This window comes from Strongylocentrotus purpuratus, unplaced genomic scaffold (genome assembly GCF_000002235.5).
Source record: "Strongylocentrotus purpuratus isolate Spur 01 unplaced genomic scaffold, Spur_5.0 spur5_contig_842, whole genome shotgun sequence".
Lineage (NCBI taxonomy): Eukaryota > Metazoa > Echinodermata > Echinoidea > Camarodonta > Strongylocentrotidae > Strongylocentrotus > Strongylocentrotus purpuratus.
Window position 1 is genome coordinate 25,478 of NW_022145549.1, and position 27,975 is coordinate 53,452.

General features: G+C 37.0%; 1 protein-coding gene across 3 annotated transcripts; it reads right to left on the reverse strand.

Annotated features, from left to right (window-relative positions):
- Positions 1–14: 14 nt before the first annotated feature.
- On the reverse strand, positions 15–27,942 carry LOC586037 (rho GTPase-activating protein 8). 3 transcript variants are annotated; one of them, XM_030989338.1, is made up of 12 exons: positions 27,680–27,940; positions 24,955–25,104; positions 22,935–23,022; positions 21,675–21,806; positions 19,365–19,379; positions 12,761–12,946; positions 10,018–10,149; positions 8,752–8,825; positions 5,799–5,876; positions 3,716–3,844; positions 2,736–2,845; positions 17–699 (listed from the first exon to the last, which is right to left on the reverse strand). In XM_030989338.1, the coding sequence occupies exons 1-12, from the start codon at positions 27,930–27,932 to the stop codon at positions 436–438; spliced, it is 1,611 nt and encodes a 536-aa protein (XP_030845198.1). In that variant the 5' UTR covers positions 27,933–27,940; the 3' UTR covers positions 17–435. The 3 variants fall into 3 exon arrangements, with proteins under 3 accessions (XP_030845207.1, XP_030845198.1, XP_030845202.1); XM_030989347.1 differs by lacking the exon at positions 10,018–10,149 and having other exon boundaries at positions 15–699; positions 27,680–27,942; XM_030989342.1 differs by lacking the exon at positions 19,365–19,379 and having other exon boundaries at positions 18–699; positions 27,680–27,938.
- Between the last annotated feature and the right edge of the window lie 33 nt (positions 27,943–27,975).

A 27,975-nucleotide genomic window follows, 5' to 3' on the forward strand; every position in this document is an offset into this window, starting at 1 on the left:
GTCTTCTCCGAGTGACCTGGTAGTGAGGATTACTGCCTTACCAAAGGGCACTAGCGCATCACCTTGGCTTCGAACCCGGGTTACCGGATTACGAGACCACTGCTCTACCGACTGAGCTACCCCAATCGCGCCTCCTGTGAGAAATTAAAATAAAAGAATAATGGTGTGTAGCTCTAATCCCCATTGCTTCCTCTCTTTTTGAATTCTTTGCAAAGGTTGAAAAAATGCCCCGCCAAGGAATCGAACCCGAGTCACTGGCTTACATGCACATGCATGCCAAAAACTTGCTAAAAATAAACTACTCATTTTGGTTTTGTGTACAATCAAATTTCCATTTTTAATACCTTGTACTTTTTCTAGAGTATATTTTTACAAATAAATATTCTTCAAGTGTATATTATTAGTTTTGGTGTCAGGATCGATAGAATGATAGAGTTACTCTTCTGCCGTTTTGTCTTCCTTTGAGGTGAGTTCTTTTTCATTAGCTCCATCTCCATCGGTTCTCTCCGACATGGTTGCTGCGTCGGTGTTGTTTGGAAAGATGTGCTCATAGTTGAAGAGTATGGTGGCGATGAAGGAGTTGATCTGAGCCATAGCCGAGAGTGAAGCGGATGCATCTCGAGACCATACCAAGTTAGGACCAAACACGATGGCCAGGTTGGAGTCAGACATTTGGTTTTCACTGCTAAGACAGGATACCTTTTCAAAATGAAGCGGGAGCGAAAAGAAAAGAAGGCATAAGAAATTTGGGAGAGCGATCCTATTCAGGGCATATTTCTCCAATGATATTCTTTCAACATGACAAAACTAGATGGATCCGTAGGGATTTTACGAACAAAAACAGAAGCAATATTTCATATTCAAGTTCATTTTTAACAGGTTCTAAGAATATTGTGATAAAAGCTATTTTTCATATACAGTACATGTATGGCCCTTTGATCTTTGACCTCAAGACCCAAAAATCTAATCAATTCATTAGCCCTGCAAGATACATATATGTTTTGATTTTGATGGTAATCCCTCTATTGGTAGTAATGATAATGCGTTCACAAGCTATATTTTTCATATACAGTAATGAGCATAATGAGCCCCATGACCTCAAAATATACTCAGTTCATTGGCTCTGCAAGTTACATGTACATATATGTTTTGAGTTTGATTGTAATCCCTTCATTGGTACTAATGATAATACGATCACAAGCTATTTTTGCATACTTTACATCTTTCCTGTGACCTTTGACCTCATGACCCCAAATCTAATCAGTTCACTGGCTCTGCCAGATACATACATGACCTACGTTTGGCAGGAATCCATCAATTGGTTCTTGAGATAATGCAATCATGAGAAAGGAACGGACGGGCGGACAACCCGCAAACATTATTCCTCCGGCTACTTCGTAACGGAGGCATAACAAGAATGACAACTCTTACAGATTATTTCTGATCTTCACTAGAACTCAACCTTCCCTAGTATATATGGTAACTTTGGACCATCTATTAGAGTACCTTAGCGAAAGGAAGTGGCATATAAGACATGTCTGGAGGGCAAAAGGCATAATACTTTGATCAAAAGTTCCTTTTTTGTCAGATATCTGAATGAAAATTGAGGTAACATTAAGTCTAATCGAGACAGAACGTGTCACTATGAACATGACGGACAAAGAGAGCGGACAAAATAAACAGTTCCTCATTCTACCCTCAACAATTGCTATGGTAGACAAAGGAACATCCCTTCACTGCTATTATGTAAAAATCTGTAGAACAGGTGAATATGCATGTGACACCTGTTCTACAGATTTTTACATAATAGCAGTGAAGGGATGTCCCTTTGTCTACCATAGCAATTGTTGAGGGTAGAATGAGGAACTGTATATTTTGTCCGCTTTCTTTGTCTGTCATGTTTATGGTGTGTATTTACCAGCCCTGTACCCAAACAATGTGGTTCTACCTCTGTGTAATCAAATTATGGTTTTCATTCAACAATCCCCCATTTTGCGTTACAGACGCTTCTTTTAGTGCCACTACCTTTCTGCTATTAGCTACCAAAGTCATTGTAAACCAATGTACCATTCTATTTCAATAGGAAGTGGTGAGGATGTACATTAATACAAAACAAAAATTGTTATGGGATGGGGTTGTAGATCAATAGATGGGTCAATGATATGCTTCTAGCCTATGGACCACATATTGTCATCAGGACACGTTTACCATCAGGAAAGGGTATTTCATAAGTTCCATAAGGTATGTAATATGAGCTTTCCTCTCTAAGTAGTTTCATAAGTTATCTGATATCAGCTTACCTCTTTAAGTAGTTTCATAAGGTATGTGATATGAGCTTACCTCTCTAAGTAGTTTCATAAGGTATGTGATATAAGCTTACCTCTCTAAGTAGTTTCATAAAGTATGTGATATAAGCTTACCTCTTTGAGTAGTTTCATAAGGTATGTGATATGAGCTGACCTCTCTAAGTAGTTTCATAAGGTATGTGATATAAGCTTACCTCTCTATTTCATAAGGTATGTGATATAAGCTTACCTCTCTAAGTAGTTTCATAAGGTATGTGATATAAGCTTACCTCTCTAAGTAGTTTCATAAAGTATGTGATAAAAGCTTACCTCTCTAAGTAGTTTCATAAGGTATGTGATATAAGCTTACCTCTCTAAGTAGTTTCATAAGGTATGTGATATAAGCTTACCTCTCTGAGTAGTTTCATAAAGTATGTGATATGAGCTTACCTCTCTGAGTAGTTTCATAAGGTATGTGAAGATGAGTCTGTTCTCCTCAGGAAGCCTGTCGTGGATTAAACTCTTGCATTCTTCTGCCCTGTCTGTGTTGTCTTGAAGATCTGACAGGAAATAGCCATCATTTCAACATTATTAGCATAGGTGTGCATTGACATAAGATGTAATTCAAACATTTGAATTCATTTATTCACATCTAATACAAAATACAATGTATGCAGAAATAAACAACATTGTACAGAAAGTAGACAAATGTTAGAAATGAAAAAAAATGTGTACACTGTGATGAAGTGGATGTGAGGGAGTAGCAAAAGCCATTGACCTGTCAAATAGCCTTTTTCATTTGCATATGCAGCCCCTCGATTGTCTACTATCTATTATGTATAACTTAATATTTGGCTGTAATTCCTTCTCTTTCTATTTTTCTTAAGCGCTTAGAGACATATTTGTGATAAGCGCTATACAAATGTTGTTAATTATTATTATTTATTAACATTCATCACTCTCACAAATCAAAAGTTACAATATATACATGACTACCGGTAATAAACACAAAATAACAACAATAATAAGAAGAAAATAGAAAGAAAAAAAAAACACAAAATAACATTACAAAATTGGAGACAACTAGTGTAAATCCAGGAACTGTCACAACAGGAATATTTCATGAAGTCTAAACAGCCTTTCACATTCACTTAGCAAAAACTGATTTTCCTGAAAACTGTGATCCCTCTATTTCACCCATTGCCTTCTGGAGCCAGGTGGCCTCTTTATCAAACCTATGGCAATGAATGAACTCGGTAGTCAACAGGCCCACTGCATGAAACTTACCCACATCTCAACCACTCACAAAATCCCTAAACTTTTCAAACATGAAAAGATTCTGGGTGTGCAGTATCTGCAAAGTTTCTATGAAACGATGCCATTATATGAATACACTGTGGTACTGAGCATTTGATATTTTTCCAACTTACTGTGAATTTTGAGAATGTCATCGTATAGGTCAAAGGTCATGATTGGTTCTGGAAGTTCTCGAAAGAATGCTTTCAGGAGAAGAGCTGGAACATGGACATCTCCTACATCCGTAAAGTTGACTGGATCACCTTTTTAAAGGAAAGATCAGAAACAACTTGTCCAATCTCATTGCTACACACAAATGTTAATTTGAAATACATTGAATCAATGTCCAGTTCACTCTTTGAGCATTGCGCCAAAAATTCTAAACTTGGCACATTTGTCAAAGTGCCATTCTTCAACTTTAAACAAATCGTGGAGCCCCGAAGATTTTCCTAAATATAGGAACTGAAACATAAAAGATACCATTCAAAGTAAATGTATGTCATAGACAAACATATTGAGGGCATAATTTGACCAGTTTAAAAAACTTGTTGTTTTCTAAATGCACTGGTAAAAAAAGTTAGGCTTCCCCCATGACACTGTAGATGAAAACATGAGCAGCCCAGCAAGATTTGTCAGAAACTCCAGCTTACAGCCACCCAGATACTGGAGTGAAAAGTGGTTTAAGCAATGGCATGCACTTTGGTTTGCCAATGTTGGACTATTAAGGAAGTGATCTGATCATGAAGTGTTTAGTGGAAGTGCGTGGTACACGGATAGGTGCATGCCGACATTTTAAAATTACCAAGCGCCATTGTTATTTGTAGTTGTTAAAATTTCACTTAAATTGTATCATAATGTGAAAAAGGATGTCATTTAAAAAGGAAAAATTTCTGCAAGGATTTTCATAACAAATGTGTATGAAATCAAATATTGAATATTCAAATATTGATAAAAGAATATTGATGAAAGAATACAAAATTTAGGTTTTCTTCATACAACAGACAGCCCAAATTTTAGTGGTAGTGGTGGTGGTTATTTAACCTGACTGCTAAGAAAGGATAAATCCTTGTTCGTAAGCAACCAGAGGACCGACGGCTTTAGGTCTTCTCAGAGAGACCTGGTAATGAGGATTATCAATATTTGTCTTCAAACACATTTTTGGGGGAAGAAGGGGAGAAGTGTGTCTTAAATAACATCCTCTTTCACATTTTGATACAATTTAACTTTTGCCATCAAATTTTAGGCGATTTTGGGGCTCCCAACACTTTAGAGGGGCTTCAAGGTATAGCACCACCTTGGGGTGCCTACTTGTTGTTTGTTATCAATTGTGCTGCTATGTTCAGCTCTGTTCTGGGTAGCGCTCTCCCACTCGGGTTCTTCCTCACTTGTGATTTAAAGGGAACCAAAACCTTCATACTAAGTTACTTTTATTGTAAAACAAAACAAATTCTTTTGTTTTCTTCGTATTTATTTGTGCTCTTGATCCGACTTCATAACATGTTAAGTAGAATATCATTTTGCATTCTATACCTTGCTTTCAGGGGAGTAGATTATCTCAATTACAAGAAGGAAAAACATGAATTTGATGTACAAAAGGCATGGAGAGTTGTCCACAAATGATGTCATCAAATTGAATATTGCCCTCTAGTGACTAGTCATTTCAAAAAGCTTTAACTTCCTTATTCCTTGCCAGATTTTGTTCCAATTTTCACTGATTTTATTCAAATATCTTAAACTTTACAATAAAAGTAACTTAGTATGAAGGTTTTGGTTCCCTTTAAATAAAGAGCATTAAAATTGACTCAGGACTGATGTCTCTTCTCCTTCATCGCACGATGGCAGCAGTGGGATACAAACCCACGCCATCAAAGTGCCTCACATGACTTGATTCTCTGACCAATCCTTGAACAACTTGTGAACTAAGCGCAACCTTGGCACAACTACTACGTGACATGGAGTGCCCATGACATTGCAAACTGAACTTATGGCACGGCATGGCAAAATTGTGTTATCGACAGTGGTGCATGTCACAAAATGGCATGACTTGGCATTCAAGACCTTTTGGCTTTGTGGAACTAAAATTCCTACAAGTATCCAGGCGGCTAAAGACAGCTGATGACATCACTTGCATATCATGAACATGAAGCTTTCTATTCCACTGGTTTCAAACCTGTCTCAGCAGATACATTATTTATGGGGTGTCTAGTACATGCTTACCTCTGTTGTACATTTCTTGGACTTTCTTCACAGTTATAGCATTGGGGCATCGCCTAAACAGTCCCTCCGTTCTCAAACCTGCAGCACAAAGATATTATTGTAATAAATAATGATAATGATAATAATAATAATAGTTCCTTCTTATATACCGGTAACGCTTTCCAGGACCGCAGGCCCTCTCAAAGCGCTTTACAGATATATATTATTACCCCGGTCATCGGATTCAGGCTTACCCGCACACAATGTATGCACATTCTCCACTCCTTGGGGAGCATTCCAGCCAGGCGTCATTCTTACAAGCGCACACTTGCTCATCGAACCACATTAACTTTCACATCCTACTGGGTACCCATAAACACCTGGGTGGAGAGTGGCAAATTTAGATCAATGTCTTGCAAAAGGACATTAGTGCCGCGAGGGGACTTGAACCGCTGACCTTGTGATCCACAGTCTGTAGCCATATCCTCTCAACCACGACACCTCTACATATAGCGCAGCTACTATATCAATTTGCTCTAATGCGCTGATAACAAAGTATCACATTATTACCCCGGCTGTAGCTGAGCGGCCATAATAAAGTGCTAAAGCATTAAAAGAATTTCTTCCTACCATGTACTCATTTACTAGTATGTCATATAATCTTGCACAGTACTTGTAGTGACACTCCAAAAATTAATGAACCTGAATAGTTATTCATCTAGAAATCGTGCCACTAGCTAAAACATCTTATATATGAACTTTATTCACTAGCTAAAAAACATCTCATATATGAAATATATTCACTAGCTAAACTATCTTATATGAACTTTAAAGAATTAAAATTGAGATTAAAGTTCTCTACTTCATCAGTGTTAACCCTTACTGTACTGGGCTATTTTGAGCACCCTCTGACTGGGGGGGGGGGGGGGGCCTGGGAGGCCCCCCCCCCCTATGATCTCGGCCGTCGAATGTCCGATGAACGCGAAAATTTGCATATTTGTAGAAATTTACGTAAGGAACAAGATGGTATAATTAGTTTTTTCCTAATATGCAAATTTTTGTCGTTATAGCCTAATTAATTATGCAAAATGCTAATTTTATGCATTTTACAGAAAACGCTACATATTTGTCGGTAGACTTGTGAAGAATCTTGAAAATGTATTGAATAAATGTTTCCTTCATCTCAAATTCATGAGGTTTCATTATTTTTATATTTGAAAATGCATAGGTTAATTTGCATAAATTATGAATATGCAAATTACGCATTCATGAATATCAAATCAGGAACTATATTTAGGGAACTAGAATCATTACAAAAATTGTCAGACTCCACTTTTTGAATGTTGAAACTCATTATTCATATGAAACTTCTTTTCTAACACAAAATAGTTATTTGATGTAATTAATAATGATAATTTATGCAAATTTGATGCGATTTTCAACTATTTATTTTCTTATGTATTTTATTGTTTTTATTTCTTATTATATCTATTGTTTTATTTATAATGTATTCTTTTGTTCTGGAATACATCAAGTTACTCTGAGAAACATATAAAAGCAATTTGATATCAATTCATATCTTCACATTTCTGCTTGTACATGAATATATGCAATTATAGCACTTTTTTTATTGACATGCGCATACTAATTGTTACGTAACACCTTACAGGTATATCCGATTTTGACGAAAATGGTATCAAAATGTGCGCAAGACTTGAGGGAAAAAGTCATGAAACGACAATTCAAAATTCCAAGCGGTTGCGGCGCGATCTCCAAAAATGTACAGTAAGGGTTAAATCATCTTTCAGAGAACAAACCTTCAACCTTCTACCTCTTCTTGACTCGATGAGGAAAATGTGTTTTTTAGTCTAAACTTCTAGCAAAAGATTTAAATACTTGGGTGGAACTTGTAAATATCAATGTTCAAAAGCAAGGGCATGCCACAGGAAGCAATCCCAGACACTGCATTTGCCATTTCTCGTGTTTTATCCTGAATATCTTAATATGAAGAAGTGATTAGCATCAAATCTCTCTGTAAAATGTTAGTACTCACTTTTGCATCTTTAATTTGACATTCAAATGTCTCAATTCCAACAAAAACATTGAAAATACATAGGTAAATACATGAAATAGATATAGAGGTCTGTACAAGTTTACAACATATACAGTAGGTATAATAAAATACAAATTTGAAAATAAATGGTAGTATGGCAATGAGGATGGCCATAAAAGACCAAGTTGGGGTTTTGTCCAGACGGCCAACAGAACAAAACATAGAGCATTAAATCTCCCTCTCTGATAACTAAAGGGATTTAGTTTCTTCAGAAATCTAGCCATCTGATTGGTCGAAATTGGAGTCCTGATTTTAGCCATTCCCGTAAAGAAAAGAAAAATGCCAGTAATGGTCAATCGTTCATGAGTGAGATTCCCCCAGGATTCCAGTTACCGGGAAAATAGTTAAATTTTGCTGCGATCCCCATTGGTTTAGGTGTTAAATTTTTCTTTATGCGAATACCACGCAGTGCTTTTTGTCTGCGATTCCCAATTGATTGTAACGTTTAGTCATCTTTCCATTAAAGATTAACAGACAGTGTCTCAGATTTTCTGTGATGTTTTAACCAATCTTTACTCAAGAAAAGGATAAGGTAAGAATTCTTGGTAAGAATTCCGAAGTCGTCGGGTTGTGCACATCCCCAAGAGCCAACAGCAAGGCCTTGAATATTAAAGCAGTCGATACGTCTTTTATATACCGAATTGACACAAAAATTTACCATGTCAATTCGGTATATAAAAGACGTATCGACTGCTTTAATATTCAAGGCCTTGCTGTTGGCTCTTGGGGATGTGCACAACCCGACGACTTCGGGGTCATGGCAGAATGTGCACGTCCCTTGAGTCTAAAAGGCTGCCAGGCCTCTCATGGTAGTCAATATTTCTATACTATTTGTCTTTTCTGGAAGCAAATAGTGCTCACCATTTCTCTTCAGGTATTCAACTGTCTCTCTGACAACTTTAGGGATAGCTCCTTCAGCTCCATTCTCTCTCAAGCTGTAGAGAGAGAGAGAGAGAGAGTACAAGTAAAATATCATTGTTTTAAAATTATTATCACAAGTAGCAGGTTGTCAAACTGACTAATCACAATTAAAACATTTCTGTAACTTCGCATGCCCTAGGATGTCTAGCTGTAAAACATTTGGAGGGCGGATGCATAAAAATCTATGTCCACTATCTCCGAAGATCCAGTTGCTTTTGTGTCATGCAATGTCGCCTTTCCCTGAGATAAGTGCATACTTTGATACCATTAGCTTTGTGTTCCACAAATTTCTTATGTTGCAAACATGTCTTAGAAATTGTGTTTGTCAATATAATAGTGATACATAACATCATCTGAGCAGCAGCGAACAAATGTGATTGGCCTATTTGAGACCCTCCTTACAGGGACTGCTGATGTGACCAGGGACCTGTTTCACAAAGCGTTTTTTCAATGACAAATGACAAAAATCAATGACAAATCTGCTCATAACCGATCAGAAGCAAGGATTTCAGTAGCTTAGGTATAACAAAAATTGTCATTTGTAACTGATGACAAGTTTTGTGAAACGCCCCCCAGCTGTCAGCAATTGTCTGTTGATACCTCAACTGGCTTTGTTTGCAATTGCACAATATATATTTTGGTCTAAACACCAAAATCCACAATAACATCAACACAAAAAAGCTGAGGCAAAACTGGTCCACAGTATTTGGCTGAGGGTCCGGTTTCATAAAGCTTGTTATCAGTTACAAGTGCCACATCTCCATGACAAATCTGCTCATAGCCAATCAAATGTAAGGATTTCAGTAGCTCATAACACTCAACATATCTTGTCATTCATAACAAGTTTGGTGAAACAGGGTAACAGGGCCCTGTTTTTATGTAGTTTGCTGCTGTATGAGGGATCAGAACAAAAATAAAAACAAGTGGGATGTATAGAGTGGTGAAGTGTGACGTCATCAAAAGTCTATTTTTAGAATTTCTCAATTTTTTCTTCATTTTCCGAAAGAGCATCAAAAATAATGTCCAAATGACGAAAACCAATTGAATATGTTAAGTATTGGCTGAGATAAGACCATCTGAATGAATACTTTTCCTATAGGAACTCAGTGTTATATGCTCTGGCTCCTAATAACTATGAAGAAAAAATTGAGAAATTCTAAAAATAGATTGTTATGACGTCACAGCTTTGGTACTCTATGTACTCACAACTCCAACGAGACTCCAAACTGCTGTGTAGGAAGTGTCTCTTTAGTAGGAACTTGACCGTCTGTGCTGGTTGCAGATTTTGGAGAAGCAGTTTGTTTGGCCTTGTAATAAGCAACCAACTGATCATCATGACTATTAAAAATATAGAGAAAAAAAGGTTTAAGTTTATCATAACCCTCATAATGGGCATTTACATGTGTTGTACCGGTAGTCAAAATGGCATTTGCCTTTAAAGGGATCCGGTATAAACTTTGTCTCGGATTCTGAAACAAAATTCTGGATTTAGCTCATGCTGTAATGATAATTATAAACCTTTAGGTCAGTCAGGAACCCCATGACTTTTACAAGCCCATCGCCTGTCTGATTATCAAGATATTTATGATTGGAATTACACACTACAGTCTATTAGGGAAAACGAGTACCATACACATGTGGTAAAACCACTCACTCAAAGATTGTTAGTTTTTCGAGGCACTTCTTGATCGTTTTGAAGTGCAATTTTTTTAGGGCTTCAATATTACACCCTTTCACAGACACTGATAACACATAGGGTCGTGTATCTCAGATTTAACATTGTTAAACGATCCCTTTAATAGCGAATGCAAATTATGCTACCTGCTCAATCATGTATGTGAGACTTCCCTTGTGATTAATGCTTCATAAGTTCATATGAAAGAAGGGAATATTAGATTTTGAATGATGTGTATATTTAGCAATTATTAAAGGGCAATCCTACCCTCGTAATAAGTTGATTCGTATGAAAGCAGAAAAAATAACAGATACAGAATGACAAAAGTTTAAAATTAATCGGACCAATAGTTATGAATGGAAGTTATGAGGAAGTTATGAATGTTTGAAATATGAGATCACTAAGTCTTGCGAATCTCAAATTGGTAGTTTGGTCAGTGGATTGTGACGTAGGACGTGGATAACTCTCCCATTTGCCGTGTACAAAAATATCACTAATTTCTGTTTTTCTTGAAATTTCCTTCTCCCTTGGGGCTCTATTCCAAATATATTATAGATATCATATTATTATACGTCCTCTATAAAAGAATACACCCTCCTTTATATAGCCATGATTTTTGACAAATTTAATTTATAATCATTTTACATGTTGGACCAGATGGGCAAGTAGTCCGGCACTACATCACATTGACATTGTACCGCTTCAGCCAATTTGAAGTGTCCATATGTATAGTGATCACAACTTTCAAAAATCCATAACTTTCTTAAATGTATATTTAGTCAGATTTAATTAAAGCTTTCATCAGTTTGCTTCTCTGATTTTTCTGCTTTCTTTTTTAGAGTAGTTGTCTATTTGGGTTGGATTTTCCTTTAATTCTACATCATTTTTAGCCATAATGACCCAAAGGTAACTGTCATCCGCTTCTGACACTGCCACTTCAGGCTTTTGAAATTAGTCATGTGTGACTTCTTGATCCTGATTTTGGTGTCATATGAAAAAAGAGAAATTGAGCTTTACAATCAATGCAATGAAGACAGAATGCTTAAAGATAAGGTTGAGTTCTAGTCTCACGATTACATTGTAAAAGAAACGGTGTGGATTTGATTAAAAAACGTTGATCATGTAGCACATACTGCAAGGTTCTGGAGTCATTAAAATGATAAGAAATTTGGCCCAGTCTTGGTAAATTAACAAGCACTGTACACAGAAAGGTGTATATGGGTCTACACAAACATGTGGCATAAAAGTTGGGCCTCATTTTTAAGCTGTTACTTGACATATTTAGAATATGAAGGCATTTGAAGAGCCATGCTTTTCAGGGAACATTTTTCCTTTGATGTTCTTTCATACTTGCATAATAACAATAATAGCGCTCACAAATTATTTTGTTACCTATGCCCAATACTCAACCTTCTCGTTAAAGCCCAACTGCACCACTTATGGCTTCTTGCGCCCTCTATATAGCAAACAATGCCTAATCGGTACCTGTCGGTCCCCCATGATCCCCTTTTTTTATGTTTAATAATCGAGAGCTGCTTTGATGAGATAACATGTCAGTGACCTTGCAGGGAGGTCTAATCCCCCTGGTCAACCTAGTACAGACAGGCTTTAAGTGGGATCCTGGGATCAAAGCCATGACCTTTGCATCTTCAGTCGAGTGTTCTATACAGCACCTGACAAAGCACCTCGACCTGAAGTGGCTCAGGGTCTACCAGTATATATAATAGGGACTTTAAGATTCTGCATGACGAGAACATGGACTGCCCTTTTAAAGGGATCCGGTAACTTTGTCTTAGATCCTTTAGAAATAATCCTTGATTTAGCTCATGCTGCAATGATAATTATAAACCTTTAGGTCAGTCAGGAACTCTATGACTTGTACAAGCCTGTCTGATTATCAAGATAATTATTAATGATTGGAATTACAAATTTTGAAAACCGTTCACCGAACGGTTTTTATAACACTACAGTCTATTGGGGAAAATGAGTATGGTAAAACCGGTCACTCAAAGATTTTTACTTTTTTGAGGCACTTCTTGATCATTTTGAAGCGCAATTTTTTTTTAGGGCTTCAATATTACACCATATCACAGACACTGGTAACATGTAGGAGCGTGTATCTCAGATTTTACATTGTAAAACGATCCCTTTAAGGCAATGTGACGTCCTTTTAAGGCACTGGCAGTGACGTCACATTGCCTAAAAAAGGGCAGTCCACGTTCTCGTCATGCAAAATCTAAAAGTCCCTTTAATCTCCAATGTTGACATAAATACCTTTGGATAACTGCAGGAATCTCAACTTTCTTCATATCAATTGTTTCCCCAAGCTCTGACAGGAAGTGGATGTATGTAACCTTGCGACTGAATTTCACACTGACGATGTGGCGGAAAATGCCCCAAATCATCTTAACAATTTGAGATGGATGCACAATGTACAAGGCCTTCAAGTTCTTCTTGTACCTACAAACATAAAGGATACAAAAGGGTGCATAAATCAGCTTCAAGTTTAACATATGTTCTTTTATATTGTACTCTCCTCTTGCTTTTGACCAATTTCAACTCTTTTTTCATAAGGGGACTTTCTTTACAAGACCTGGGACGTGTTTCACAAAGCCTTTTTTCAATGACAAATGACAAAAATCAGTGACAAATCTGCTGATAACCAATCAGAAGCAAGTATTTCAGTAGCTTTTAACAAAAACTGTCATTTGTTGCTGATGACAAGTTTTGTGGAATGCCCCCTGCTTGGTCTTTTATGGTACCCTTGATTCCATGTAAAATGATGTGAATTTGTGCTGTATTTCTGATTTATATATGCGTTTATTGGAATTACATTAAATTAAACTTTAACTAGAACTTGAAAAAATATATATGCGTGCATAAATATGCAATGCATTCACAAATCGCTGACAAATGTGGAGAATAATTATTTTGCAACTGACCTTTTCTGCACGTTATAACGTGTACAAAAGTGAATTTGATGCATGGGGGTTGTTATAACGTGTACAAAAGTGAATTTCACGCATGAGGGTCAAATGAAGCGTAAATGTAGGTGAGTTTTGTCATCCCTCTGGATCCAAATATGGCCGAAAGTATTCTTGAAGTGTATGTAAAGTACACGTATGTAAAGTATATGTAAAGTATATATGTGTACATGTATGCATGCCTGTAATTTGAATGAATCCAATGATTTTTTTTTTGGTACCTGGCTGCTAAGAAAGCATGTGTATGTACATTGTACATGTATGCATGCTTGTAATGTGAATGAATTAAATCTCGTATTATTTGTTTACCCGACTGCTATTATGTGTATGCTTGTAAGAAAACAACAATTTCTTGTGTACATAGTTGCTATTGATATCAATCGCCAATGATTTGCAATTAATCGCAACTGTTTATAAGACAGGGCCCCAGGTATGAAGGTATGAACAGTATGAAATTGCTGTATGTTTTAACCATCAAGTCGCACGCAAGGGCGCCTCAAAATTAAAGTCCCATAACAAATAGCAATTTATATATGGTGAAAACTGTGATGAAAAAGTTATACTAGTGAAAGCTGTGATGCCAGAAAAATATAGTATCATCCACCTGTCTCTCATAGCCACCAATGCAAAGCATGTACACAACATGATACCAGCACAAGAGAGGGGACCATGATCACACCCTGACTACACATCAAATAAACTATACAGTGCGTCCCAGAAAAAACGTAACCGAGAATTATCAATGTTTTATCATAACTTAATCACAATTATAATTGACAAATGACACATATTTGGAAAGCTTAGATCCTCCTCTTTCATTTGATGCAACTCATATGATGCATGTATTTCAAGCATTTATTAATTATAAATGTGACTAAGTTATGATAAATCATAGATAATTCTTGGTTTCGTTTTTTCTGGGACGCACTGTATATTTACATTCTAAAGTAGTTTCTCGATCTCCAGTTTGTACTTAACAACAAATGAGATTTAAAAAAAAGCTAAATGAGCCCAAGTATCAGTTGACATACATTGTACATGTACCTGTATCTCTTTGAAATTAAATCATAGACTATTAAAACCAAAGATAATTCTATAATAAACCTATACATTCATTGCCCTGTGTTTTACTGTTACACCACAATAACCTACACGAGACCTACACAGGCTACACTGTACCCAAGACAGGTTTCCAAAAGACTGGCCCATAACACTAGAGAACCTCTTGACACAAAAAACAGACTGAGTATCCTAAAAAATCAGATTTTGAAGAGAAAAATCAGATTTTCACAAAAACTTGACACTACTACTGGCCCGTTGGCCTCGGGCCAGTAAAATTTCAGAAAAATGTTTTACTGGTAAGTACGGTCAAGTAAAATGTTTGCTCTTTCATTAAAATTTAATGAGAAAATTGAAAAGCAAAGTTTTTTTTGGGGGGGGGGTTGCAGGGGTTTACTTGTATGTTTCTCTGTGATTCAGCTGTTTTTATGGGTTTTATGGGTTAAAAAATAAAAAATTAAAAAAAATGATATGGGATATCGTATTTCACTCTTATTATCGTACTAAATACGATTTAATCGTACTGGTTGGCATCTCTGTAACACCCAGTTGGTCCAATCTTCATTTCGTCCAAGCATCACTTGGACTGATATCTACATGTAGTAGGGCCAATGTCCATTTTGCTATTCGGTCTTATTGCCACTTTGTCCAATCAATATTTTTGCCACTTGGTCCATTACCGCGTTGGTCCAATTGCCATTTTGCATTAAATCAAATGGTCTAAACCCATTTAGTCAAATACCAATTTGGTCCAAGAATCATTTCATCCATAACTCGTTTGTCTTGATCTAGTTGATTTCATTTGGTTCAATAGCAATTTCTTCTAATATGGTCAATTATAACATCGTCTAGTTACCATCTGGTCTGAATACCGTTTAGGCCAAATAAAAATCAATCATGTTTAGCGTCCTGCCTTTTTGAAAAATAGGAAGGAGGAGGCCCCTTTTTCTTTTCTTTTTTTTTCTAAAAATGGCCCCTCGGTACATTTTTCCAGACAGTCTGGCTATTTTTCAAGATGGCCGCCTGTGTTTTTCTTCTTTAAAAACAAAAATCAGAAATAGATAATTATAGCAGTATTTTTTTAATGTTCTAATTCATTGAAGAAAAACAAATTATATCCACATTTTTAAAGCTCTGCTATTCAGTGGATCCCTCCATTTCCACAGGTTTATCTTAACAAAACTTTAAAAAAAAAAAATGCTGGATATTTATGTACATGTATACTTTTTATTTCATAACTTTAAACTACAGTATGTAAATGTATTATATAGGTTTCCCGCCCAATTTCATCAGAGTTGCATCCGATTTAACGATGCGATCATTCAATTTTGAGCGAATTTGAATGATCACCGAGATCAACATTCAAAAGCCTAACTTGTTCATTCAATTTAATTGTATTAGCATGCGATTTCATGGTTTTTTCACATAAACGTGCAAAAAGCGCGTTCAAATTCAAAATGCACGTTTATGCATTCAACTTCGCACCTGCACCGCCCTGATGAACGTTAAGGTGTTCAAATTCACGAATAGGCAAGCATTTATAGCATTTGGGAATTCATTTTCTTTTGTTTAATACTGTTTATGTTCTTTGCAATCTGCATTTGTTTGAATAAATTTTGCAAACTGTATGTACCTTGAAATGGGACCTTTGCCTTATATTGAAATATCTCATTCCTCTGACAAACCGTCATCGAAGCAAGAGCTCGTACAACTCATTACATTAACTATGGCGGCGGCGCGAGGAGAGTACATGGATATCTCGAATACGGACAGAGCTAGGTTGGCTGAAGCATTTGACAACCAGCAAGATTACCTAGAGCTGGCCGACACTCTGGGAATAAACAGATCTACGGCTAGGTCGATTGTGGCGACGTATGTGGACACAGGGAGGGTCCAAAAGCTACCAAGGGGTGGGGCCCGAAATGTGAAAATGGATGTGGACATGCGCAACCATTTGGAGAACATCATAGATGCAAACCCACTCCTAACGCTACGACAAATGAAGGAGAGTCTTGCGCACAACCTCCCTGACAAGCCCGCAGTCTCAACATCATCAGTAGCCAGGGCACTGGATGGAATGATGTTGACACTGAAAATGGCAGAGGATGTTCCAGATGCCAGGAACGCCCCAAGGGTAGTAGAACAGCGACTGGAGTATGCTGAATGGTTCCTCGAACACGGCGTTGTGGGAAACTGTGTATTTATCGATGAAACAGGGTACAACGTCTGGACCAGGCGTACTCGTGGGAGGGCTCCACGGGGTGTGCCGGCTAGGAGGGTGGTGCACGGCCAGCGAGGTCGCAATTGCAACGTGACATTTGCAGTGTCCGTTGCCATCGGTCTTGTCCACCACAGAATCGCATTCGAAACCGTTACCAGGGACGTTACCAGGGAGAGGTTCGAGGACTTCCTTGCTGAAACCGTCGCGGAATGCAACCAGATGTTCCCGGCCGATGAACCCATCTACCTCATCTATGACAATGCCAGACCTCATGTCCGCGCCCAGCTGCCCGACGGAGCCAATCCCATCATCCAGACGAAGCGACTCCCTCCCTATTCCCCATTCCTCAACATGACAGAAATGGCTCACTCCGCCTTTAAGGCCGCCGTGAAGAGGACCTTGGCACAGCCAGCGTGGCAGCTTTGTGTTGGGGACAGGCAGGCAGCTCAAGACGCAGGAATCAACCTACAGCAATGGCGTTGTGACATCCTCAGAGATGCTGCTCTCCAGAACATTGACGCCATTACACCCGGAAAGTGTACACAATGGTACAATCACTCTCAGACATACTTGCCAAGGTGCCTGGCGAGTCAACACATTGACGGGTGAAGAGACTGAGAGACTGTACATCAATTATTATGAATAATTATGTAAAGAAAGAATGTCCCAATGTATCCAACCCCAAACGTGACACAAAGCACAATCTATTACAAAAATATACATACTACACTTACATGTACAAAAATGATGAGTTATAGCGATTTTGTATTTGGAAATTAAGTTAAAAACTGGTAGTGAAGCTTAGAAAGAAAATAAATATATAAAATATGATTAAAATAAACATTATGAAACTTGAAAAATGAAAATGAAATTATATGATTAAAAACAGTTTAAAAAACGTAAATATGACGTGAAAGAAAGACAGAACTTGTTTATGTTAATTTAATTCGAACGTTCAAACTGCGAAAGTGTGTGCCCATAAATGAAATTGAAATTGGTATTGAGGACGAAACTGAACGTCTATCCAGCAGGCACGAAATTGAATGACAACTAAATTGAACGGACTTCTCTCTAAACTGAATGAAATAAAATTTAAAAGGAATGAGATAAAACGAAATTGAATACTCAAAGAATGAAAATGAACCATGAGAGCAGAGAGTTGACGAAAATCGTTCGAACTTGAACGTCTATTCATGAATTCGAGTGCAACTCTGATGAAATTGGGCGGGAAAACCTATATTATTGAATGTTGAATTGTATAACTGATTTCTTGTCAAAATTACTGTTCTGTTGGAAATGAAAAATAAAACTGAACTGAACTTAACTCATACATCCTAATCAAACCTGTCTTGGGTAGGTTAGGGTTACCAAATCAAAACCTTCCTCAAAATATATACCAAGAACAAAACCTGTTCTTTCATAAATTATCTTTTGATGATCACAAATTGAACAAAGGCAATCCTTGTAAAGTGTGGACTTTGCATTTTTTCACAAAAGCGGCTTTGGTTCACTCAAGCATAAAATATCTCCAGATATTTTGGTGTGATTCAATAGACCATTTTTGTAATGTAACCAAATTTAATGCACACAAGTCTTTGGAAGTGCCTCGATACAAATTATTTCATTCACCTGATAAGAATAATAGTAATTCAATAGTCAGAATGCGAACTGCATATATCAAGTGTTGCTAGGTAGGTCAAGCCATAATGTTTGTCCAACCTGGCAACAACTAATTTATGCAGTTTGGATTATGTCTATTGAAATACTATTATTCTTACCAGGTGAATGAAATAATTTGTATTGAGGCACTTCACAAAGACTTATGCATTAAATTTGGTTACATTACGAAAATGGCCTATTGGTAGAGATCCTGAGCTTTCCATATTTACATGTATGAAAACATTTACATATATTTATATGTCACATCTACTTCAAACTTTAGTTATGTATCACTACTAACCAATGATTGTAGACTAGAAGTAGATTGTAGCTATTTAAAGTCACATTTGCAATTTCTTTTCATTCTCAATTTTTTTTAATGAAAATTCTATATTCTTTAAAAAAAAAAAATTGATATTTTGTTACGTTGTCTAAAGTTGCATTTACACGGCAAGCTAAAACACTTTTTTTTCACATTCAGGGACCCGTTTCACAAAGCCTTTTTGCAATGACAAATTACAAAAATCAGTGACAAATCTGTTGATAACCAATCAGAAGCAAGGATATCAGTAGCTTATATCAAAAACTGTCATTTGTCACTGATGACAAGTTTTGTGAAACACCCCCCTGAATTATCAAACACTGACAATTTCTTAATGGCTTTTTTCAAGTAGTGTAAATGGTACAGTACATGTAGTTTTTAAAAAAAACGATAGATTTTTCAAATTGGTTTTTCTGCAATATAAATATGTTAAATTCATAGACCATTATCCTGTTTTGCTGAACACACAAAGCTGACAATATCTAAAACCCAACATAAACTCTACCACATGGATGGCAAACAAATCAAAATCAAGCAAAATATTAGACATACTTCAAGAACTTTCCCAAATTACAAAAAAAGGCAAAAGTCTATTTATTTCTTTTTTTAAGAAAAGGAAGAGCGTATTTTTACCTTGTATCGGCATGACTAGTAAAGATACAAAACATACATGTATGTTTTATGAAATACTCTCGAGGGACAAAATTCATCCGAGTTGAAAATTTACTGTAATTAATAAACAGCTTTAGAGCATTAACATTAAAGGTAATTACCACAGAAGGAAAAAAAGCTTGATTTTCAGTGTTGATTTGTTCCTCAAATCAAATCAAAATCAAATTGAATCATGGTCGATAGGTTTTGAAGAAAAAAAGGAGTGTAATCAAGTATTTTAAAAAAATGAAATAAATAAAACAAATAAACACACAACTAGAGTTGAAAGCAAAAATATTAAAATAAATAAATAAATAGTTAATGAATGAATGAGAAAAATAAATGTCAAACTAATTACTAAATAAAGCAATAGATAACTATAAATAAATAAATAAATTCAATAAAATACACAAATCAATAACAAATTAGTGTTTGACATGTACATGTACTTGTATAGCAGGTGGGCTGGACGAGAACTAACTTACATCGTCAAAATTTCACCTTAAACCATTTATGATTTTTTTTTGTTTTAATAGGGAAAGTCCATCCTGATATTTTTATTGTTTTTAAAGAAGCAGAAGTTTTTTTTACAGCGACATATATTATAAGCAAAAAGTTTGAGCAAGTTGAATACAAAATAAGAAAGTTATATGTATTTTTGAAGTGTTCAATGAGACACAAACTAGGAACTCCATGATGTACACGTACATGTACACATGTTTCTATTATAGTCATCTCTTAATTTCTATTTGCTTAAAATTGTCATAAATTTCTATTTAATATATATTGGTGAAGGAACATCTTTGTAACATACTGTGTCTTGTAAAATCATATTCCCTATTATTAAAATTTAGGGTACATCTATCATTAAAAGTTTTCTTTAGAGTACCAGTAATTTTTTTCTTCAAATTTTGAGTATAAAGAAAGTGGGGGAGGATACATGTACATGTAGGTCACTGAGAAACACATTTTTGTATCATCAATTTCAACTTCAAAGAGAAACAATGTTTTATTTTTTTAATAATAATTTCCTCAAAGTTTAATTGATCTTTTTTGGTAACTATTCTGCTTTTCAACAAATCAACTTAATTGTTCAGATGAGAGAAAATGGTGTTAAGGTAATGACTTCAATGCTAGATGTGCAATTAAAGATAATCTGAAAGTTTGAATGAAAACAGACCATTATTAATGATAAAAATTGGTAGCAAATGATCTGATCAACTTAATTGTTCAGATGAGAGTGCTAAGGAAATGACTTCAAAGCTAGATGTACAATTAAAGATAATCTAAAAGTTTGAGTGAAAACAGACCATTATTAATAATAAAAATTGGTAACAAATGATCTGATTGATTCCTAAATTCTCCCAACTATATTATTATAATTTTATTGAATTTTAGATGAATGTAAATCGTCATAAAGCAATGATTGGCTCCATACCATTCATAACATTTAAGTGTTGAAACATTTTAAAAGCCTGTTTTATGTTTTATTTTCATGGAAAAAATGGTTGGAAAAATTCAAAAAAGGATTGGGAGAGACAGAATTTACGGTTAGAGGGGGTAACACATTGAAAACCATAAATATCTTTTTGATTCGAGAATTTTTTCAGGATTTTCTGCAAGTTTAATAGAGGGTTAGTACAATAGAAGAAGTTTAACTAGTAACATTTCATACAAAAATTATACATTTTTTCATCAACCTTCAACAATGTTACCAGTTCAATTTAAAGATAAAGGCCAGTTATGGTCATGCGATTGCATTGTGAAAGAAACGTTGTGGAATCGATCAGAAAAGGTTGACCATCTAGCATAAAAGTATTGGCGTGTACTGCAAGGTTCTGGAATCATCAAAATGATTTGGCCCAGTATTGGTAAAGCTACAAGCACTACACAGAAAGATGTACAGTATATGGGACTAGACACATGTGCGCGACACATGCATTACATGTATCTATCAGGTCCAAGTAGATATAACATTTTACCAAATATATCAATTAGTAGGCGGTTTCTCGGCAAAATTTGTATGATCACGTATTAGTCAAAACATATTCTTTCACATTATTGGTTATAAGAGCTTCCATTTCATTTTTGAGAGTGGGGCCTTTCCAAAACTGGTCTTTACCTTTAATATCAGGTTGGACTTTCCCTTAACCCGTTGACTACTGAATTGTATAGGTCCCATAGGCTTAACACAGGGACCACCAGGTTCCCGTAAGCAAAGGGTTAAATTTGTGTGCCCATGTCATTGACTACACTGTACAATCAAAACAAAGTAATTTTCAATGCACTTACTTTCTCTCCAGATTTTTGTATGCCTCGACCAAGAATTTCCATGAGGGCCTGTTCTGTCTGGTCAAGCCATACTGGAAGATCACCAGGCTATAGTCATTCTCCACATACTTATTTAAGGTGTCCTTCATGTACCTGTTGTCATGGTTATAAATGATTAATCAGCCATTGAGTGGGCAACTTGCAAACTTTTCTACACAGAAAGTAAATGTTCTCACAAACACTTGTCCTACGCATGCAAATCAATAGTATGTCACAAAATTAATTTCCTAGTAACATAAAACCCGCCCCCCCCCCCCCCCCCACTCAGTGTTATTAAGGGTACGCATATGCATGTTCCCTCCTTTTGAAAACACCCCCCAAGTCCGGTGTGTAAAACGGGCTTTTGTGTACTACAAGCCAGACTTTGGTGCGTGAAAAGTACCCCTTTACCGGACATTTTGGTAACACGCATGGTATCCCTCCGATCACGGAGTTGGGGGGGGGCCGGGGATAAAACACTAGTAATAAAAATGACTTTTCCCAGGGTATGCTGTCAGGCATGTTTATACAGACGAGACTGGGTCGGTGTGAGGCCAGCATGGCAAGATGGGGCTATGCCCATGAAGATGATACTCTCTGCGACTGCTGAGAGACTCAGACGATGGACCACATCTTGCAGTGCGGCGAACGGGTTGCACAGATGAAGACCTGGCCCTTGTTAATGAGACGGCCATCGCAGCAATCGGGCGATGGCAGAACTTAATCTAATGTAATTTAATTAAGGAACTTTAAATAACTATCTTGATCTAAAGAGACACGAACGAAGGATATGGATTATAAAGGATACCGGTACACATGTGTACACTTGAATTATCAAACTGGCTTGAAGGCTGACGTTTGACATTTCGTTCAACTCTTGCTTCCCTGATGTCACTGTATACTGTTAGGAACAGACTAGGTATTTTCAATCGAACATTGCTCCCAGGAAAAAAAAAAAAATTTATTTTTCGGGGGCTACTTTTCAACCTTGCCTGCATGAAAATAACATTCTAAAATTTGTTTTGCATTGAACTCTATGCTAATTTAAGTACGCTCTTTTCTGATTTTCGGGGGCTATTTCGCCCTAAACCCCCGTGTATTTTTTTCACTGATTACTCCACAAAGAAAAGGGTGAGAACCCCCGTCGTTCTCAGTGGATCATTCTTTATAACTTAACGGTTTATGAAAACGTAAAAGCTTAAAAGTAGGACGGTACCGTATGAACATAACCAATGCACTCACCCAAGTAATCTCATCTGGTTGTAAGACTTGCTGGGAGGAAATCGGCTGCAATTGATAAAGATCAGCTTTCTCCCTGCGCTATCGTCTCCTACATTTAGCACACACAAAAAAGGATAATTAATTATGACAATTATAATCTGGATTTATATAGTATTTATTACAAATACCGCCTCTAATGCAGGCATAACAGTGAAGCCTGGACCCACCCTCTTCAGAGATTGCCAAATATCAACATTGACTCGATGCCGAAGCTTCAGCTCAAGACCATCAATACATTTGTTGATGTAGTCTTAACGTTCTGTTTAAATAATTGGGTGAAGCTTTCCAATAAAGTTGATAAAAGGTGTGAAGCTTTGCAAGTAATTTGTGTTTTCTGCTGATACTACATCGGTTGTGTCGAAAATATGTCAAAGTCGTGGCGTTTCAACAACTACTGTATACGGTAAGCTGTTATTTTTATCGTACAGATATTTTTTCGCGAATGGCAGGCTAAGCGACATTTTCGCAAGTCTTTGCTTTCGCGAATGATACTACCTCTGCACAGTCTGCAGTACTTCCGTAAACACTACACTGCCTACACTGCCTACACTCCATGCTACAGCTTCACCTATGGAAAAACATGTAGCTCAAAGATGAAACCTGGACGAACACATTTGCCGATTGAGTGATACTTTGCCTATGTTTTTTGTAAAGCAAATGAAGTGGTGGTGAAATCCTGACCTTATAAATAATTGGCTCAGGTGAAAAAAGATGATGACTTGACGAGGGTGGGTCCTTGCTCCAAATTGACGCCTGCATAAGCACTTTACAGTTATTATTGCCCATGGTCATCAGATTCATTCATGCACAATGTGCACCATCTCCACCAGTATTCCTACCAGATGGACACAGTGGGGTCTAATATGGCATTTAATAACACAAATGATTTTGTCATCCTTCCAGTTTCCCATTTCTCTCCTGGGTATGGAGTGGTAAATATAGATTAATACCTTGCCAAAGAGCTTAGTGCCTTGTCTGGGATCGAGCCCTTGACCTTTTCATTTCAAGTCAAGTGCTAGCTTAAACAAGTGGACTACGACGCCTCTACAAAAAACTTCCCAATTGTCAACTAACATAATACTACTTACTCTCCCAATCATTTCAAAATAAATCTCAATTACAAAACAGTTGAATGCAGACAGATCAGCATAAGCTGAAATGAAAGAACAGGAACAAAATTAAGAATATTTTACTTCTGCATGAGATAACAGAAGGAAAGCAAAGGCCTACATGTTATACATGTACATAATGTTAGTTTTCGGCATTCTGAAAAGTTATCCAAGGTGACAGCATTGGTTTGATGGTTTGGTGTACCCGACTGTTAAGAAAGCATGTGTATGTTTGTAAAGTTAAACAACCAGGGGACAGACAGCTTTAAGTCCTCTCCAAGGGACCTGGTAATGAGGATTAATGCCTTACCAAAGCGCACTAGCACATCAACTTGGTTTTGAACCAGGGACCTCCCGGTTATGAGACCCCTGGTCTACCAATGAGCCATCGAGTAACGTCTGCATCGACGGCTCTAGGTGTATGATACCCAGTTATTATGCAACACTCTATACCATGTCATGCAGGTCAGTAGGGCCGGTATTCAATTCAATACTAAGATTAAGTCAGAAATTTTGCCAAGTATTTATCTAAGCTGAAGACTACCGGTAAGTTAAAATAAGATACTCAAATTTCAAACTTAAGTATTGAATTGAATACGGGCCCAATTATACAAGCCACTCTGACATGACATTTTCCTTTTAAAGGGAGGCTTTACTACTTCAGCAAGAAGAGATTAGACCACCCAGTGAGCCATCGAGGTCACTGTGACAGGTGGCTATCTCATTAACTCAGCTCTCATTTAACATAAGAAAAAGAGGATCATGGGGGACCAACAGGCACCGATTTGGGAAGTTTTCTATATAGAGGGAGCAAGTAGCTACAAGTAGGACAGTGTGCCTTTAAGCTGGTTAGAGAAACCCAGAAGACCTACCTCCAACTTGAATGATATTATGTTTGGCTATGTCTTCATAGTTATCAGGTTCCATTGCTTGATCTGCCGTGGCTTCTGTCACCCCTCTCTGCTCCTCAGGCTGATCCACCCCCAATGTTGCAATGGAATCATCCGATGGAGACTGAAGTTCTACATGCAAGGGGAGAATAGTCGAGCCATATTAAACAATTTGGTATAAACCTTGAATAGCATTTTGTCAAGTGTGGTGACAGTGGTGTATAAAAATAATTTTTTTTTTTTTTCACGACTGTAATAGCCACCAATGTAATAATAAGCACACAAATTCAGCAAACTCTCTGAGCATCTCTATTCAAGTACATTAAACTTATCGCTATTGTCGTAAAGTCAGCATAAAAAGATATGGCAATGCAAAATCAGACATTTTAGCGTACATCGCATGTGTACCAAGAAATTGGGTATCCGGACGGCTTGTGACGTACCGGAGTCCAGACAGTTGATTTTCAAGAATATGAAGAAATTAATTTGCAATGTAGACAGAAAAGGACAAATATTTACGATAGTTGGCATGGTTGGTGCTGACATAGAAATAGCGCGCCTGCATGTGTGAAGGATCTGAGACATTACCGTAGATAACTCTACACAGGCGCGCGCCCGCCCGCAACCCACCATCGGTATGCACTTGTATTTTGCAGCGGTTTGCCGTGAAACCTGTGAAAAAATGTATATTAATATCAATGTTTTCCCAAAAAATTCTCCAAAAATAACAAGAAAATTGACAAGAAAAACAGGTAATAAATATAACAACTTATGAAGTTATCTACCGTAATGAGAATCTGGGATATTACAGTATATTACTTCACACAGGCGTGCGCCCGCCCGCTAATCCACCATCAGTATGCACAGTATTCTGCAGCGGTTTGCCATGAAACCTGAGAAAATGTATATTGTTCTTCCGAAAAATACTCCAAAAATAACAAGAAAATTGACACGAAACAGGTAATAAACATAACAATAGGGTGTCTGAACGATTTTTCAATTTTCAATTTGGGATCGTTTTTCACTATTTTTGTTTGATATTTGAATTAAAAATGTAATCAGAATAATATATTTCAAATTTCAAGTCTCACCGATGTTTCTATCAAAAGATACAGCCCCTTCGAAACGCTGAAATATTCATAGCATTTTGCTCAGAATCGACGAAAAAGACGTACACGCAAAGTTATGTTGTTTTGCTAAATTCAGCCAAACAGCTGTATCGCGCGATATGCAAGCGTATGCATACATGTAGCGTACGCATGTCATGCGCAACTTGCAGCTTGAGCCACGCTGTCTCTGCGATACGTGCCATTGACTAGTATGGCTAGCCATTCGCGCCATGGAACCCGGAAGTGAATACACGTTATAGTCAATGGCAATATCGCGGAGTCTCCGCGATATTGCCATTGACTATAACGTGTATTCACTTCCAGGGTTTATGGCGCGAACGGCTATCCATACTTTCATTCACTATATGCGCAGATGTTACGCGATGTAACCATGGTTTGGACTGAGCGGAGCTCACGCCTCCCTAATTAGCTGATTCCAAAAATGTGGGAAGGGTATTTTCAAACTGTTAGAACAAATGATCCCTTGGGGCTAGCGAAAAAAAAAGCACCTCGATATTATCCTTACGTCTAGCCCTGCTTAAGCCGCGGGGGCGCAGCTCAGGAAAGTGGCAAATTTTGGAGCTAGGATGCAAACAACATTTCAATCGCTGTTTTGACCAAGATATTTTTAGAATTCTGGGGGTGGCCCCCTATGGGGAATATGGAGAAAAACCTGCTCTTTCATACGACACCTCATTTATTGAGTTTCACCTTCAGGATCATTTGTTTGAATTTCAAATTTTTTCATAAAATCATTGACCAATTTTGCATGGTCACGTAGGGATGCGTATAATCTCTATGGGAAGGGTTTTAGCACACAACATTGGGTGCGCGATCAGACACCTTATTAAAGGTAAAGACCAGTTATGGTCATGCAATTGCATTGTGAAAGAAACGTTGTGAAATCGATCAGAAAATGTTGATTATCTAGCATCTAGCATCTGCAAGGTTCTGGAATCATCAAAATGATAAGAAATTTGGCCCATTTTCCGTAAAGTTACAAGCACTATACACGGAAAGATGTTTATGGGACTACCCTATATCTCTCACAGACCATGAGAGAAACAAATTTACCAAATATATGAATTAGTAGGCGGTTTCCCTGCAAATTTGTTATCATCATGTATTAGTCATTCTTTCACATGATTGGTAATAAGCTTCCATTTCATTTTTTGAAATTGGGGCGTTTCCAATACTGGTCTTTACCTTTAACAGTTAATGAATATTTACTTCATTTTGGGTATTTTAGTAGGGTAACTCCACGCCGGAGTTACGGGTCATATTTTTGATACCTTACTGAACAAGCGCCTGTTTTAATAGGGTATCTCCACGCCCGAGTTATGTGTCAAATTTTGGATACGTTTCTGAAGAAGCGCGCCAAAAAAGTAAGATGATTTGTTTACATCATTCTTCACCAGTTCACACAGGTAAATTGATCCAAATTAAGGCTAGCTCTAGGTGATATCAATATGATATATCATATTAATAATCACCCAGCCCTTAAACCAGGCTTAACTTTTTAAAAAATTAAGTTAAGTTGTTAAGTTTAAAATAATAAGTCTTAAGTTAAGGCTAGCTAGGTCATCCGTCAAACTCACTCAACACTTTATGTGCATCATCCACAGCGCCACCAAATTCTTCCTCTGTGTCTAACGTAGCTTCGATGTCCGCCCCATCTTCATTCTCAAAAGACTGACCGACAATGTCACCTTCTTTGATTGTGTCTCTGGGCCCATCCCCACTCCCATAAGCTTCCTCAACAACAGGTTTCTCTGTGACAGTGTCCGCCATGTTTATATACAGCAAAACACAGTCTATTATTGAATACCGTACGTACATGTACGTACGCATCCCCGATACGTAATACGTACTGAATGTACGTTAACGTCTACGG

Coding starts and splice junctions, on each gene's coding strand:
- LOC586037 (XM_030989338.1), bottom strand. CDS start 27,932: ATGCGTACGTACATGTACGTACGGTATTCAATAATAGACTGTGTTTTG. Junction 21,807..22,934: donor AACCAGATGAGATTACTTGG/GTGAGTGCATTG, acceptor CCATGACAACAG/GTACATGAAGGACACCTTAA. Junction 10,150..12,760: donor ATTCCTGCAGTTATCCAAAG/GTATTTATGTCA, acceptor TATTTTTAATAG/TCATGATGATCAGTTGGTTG.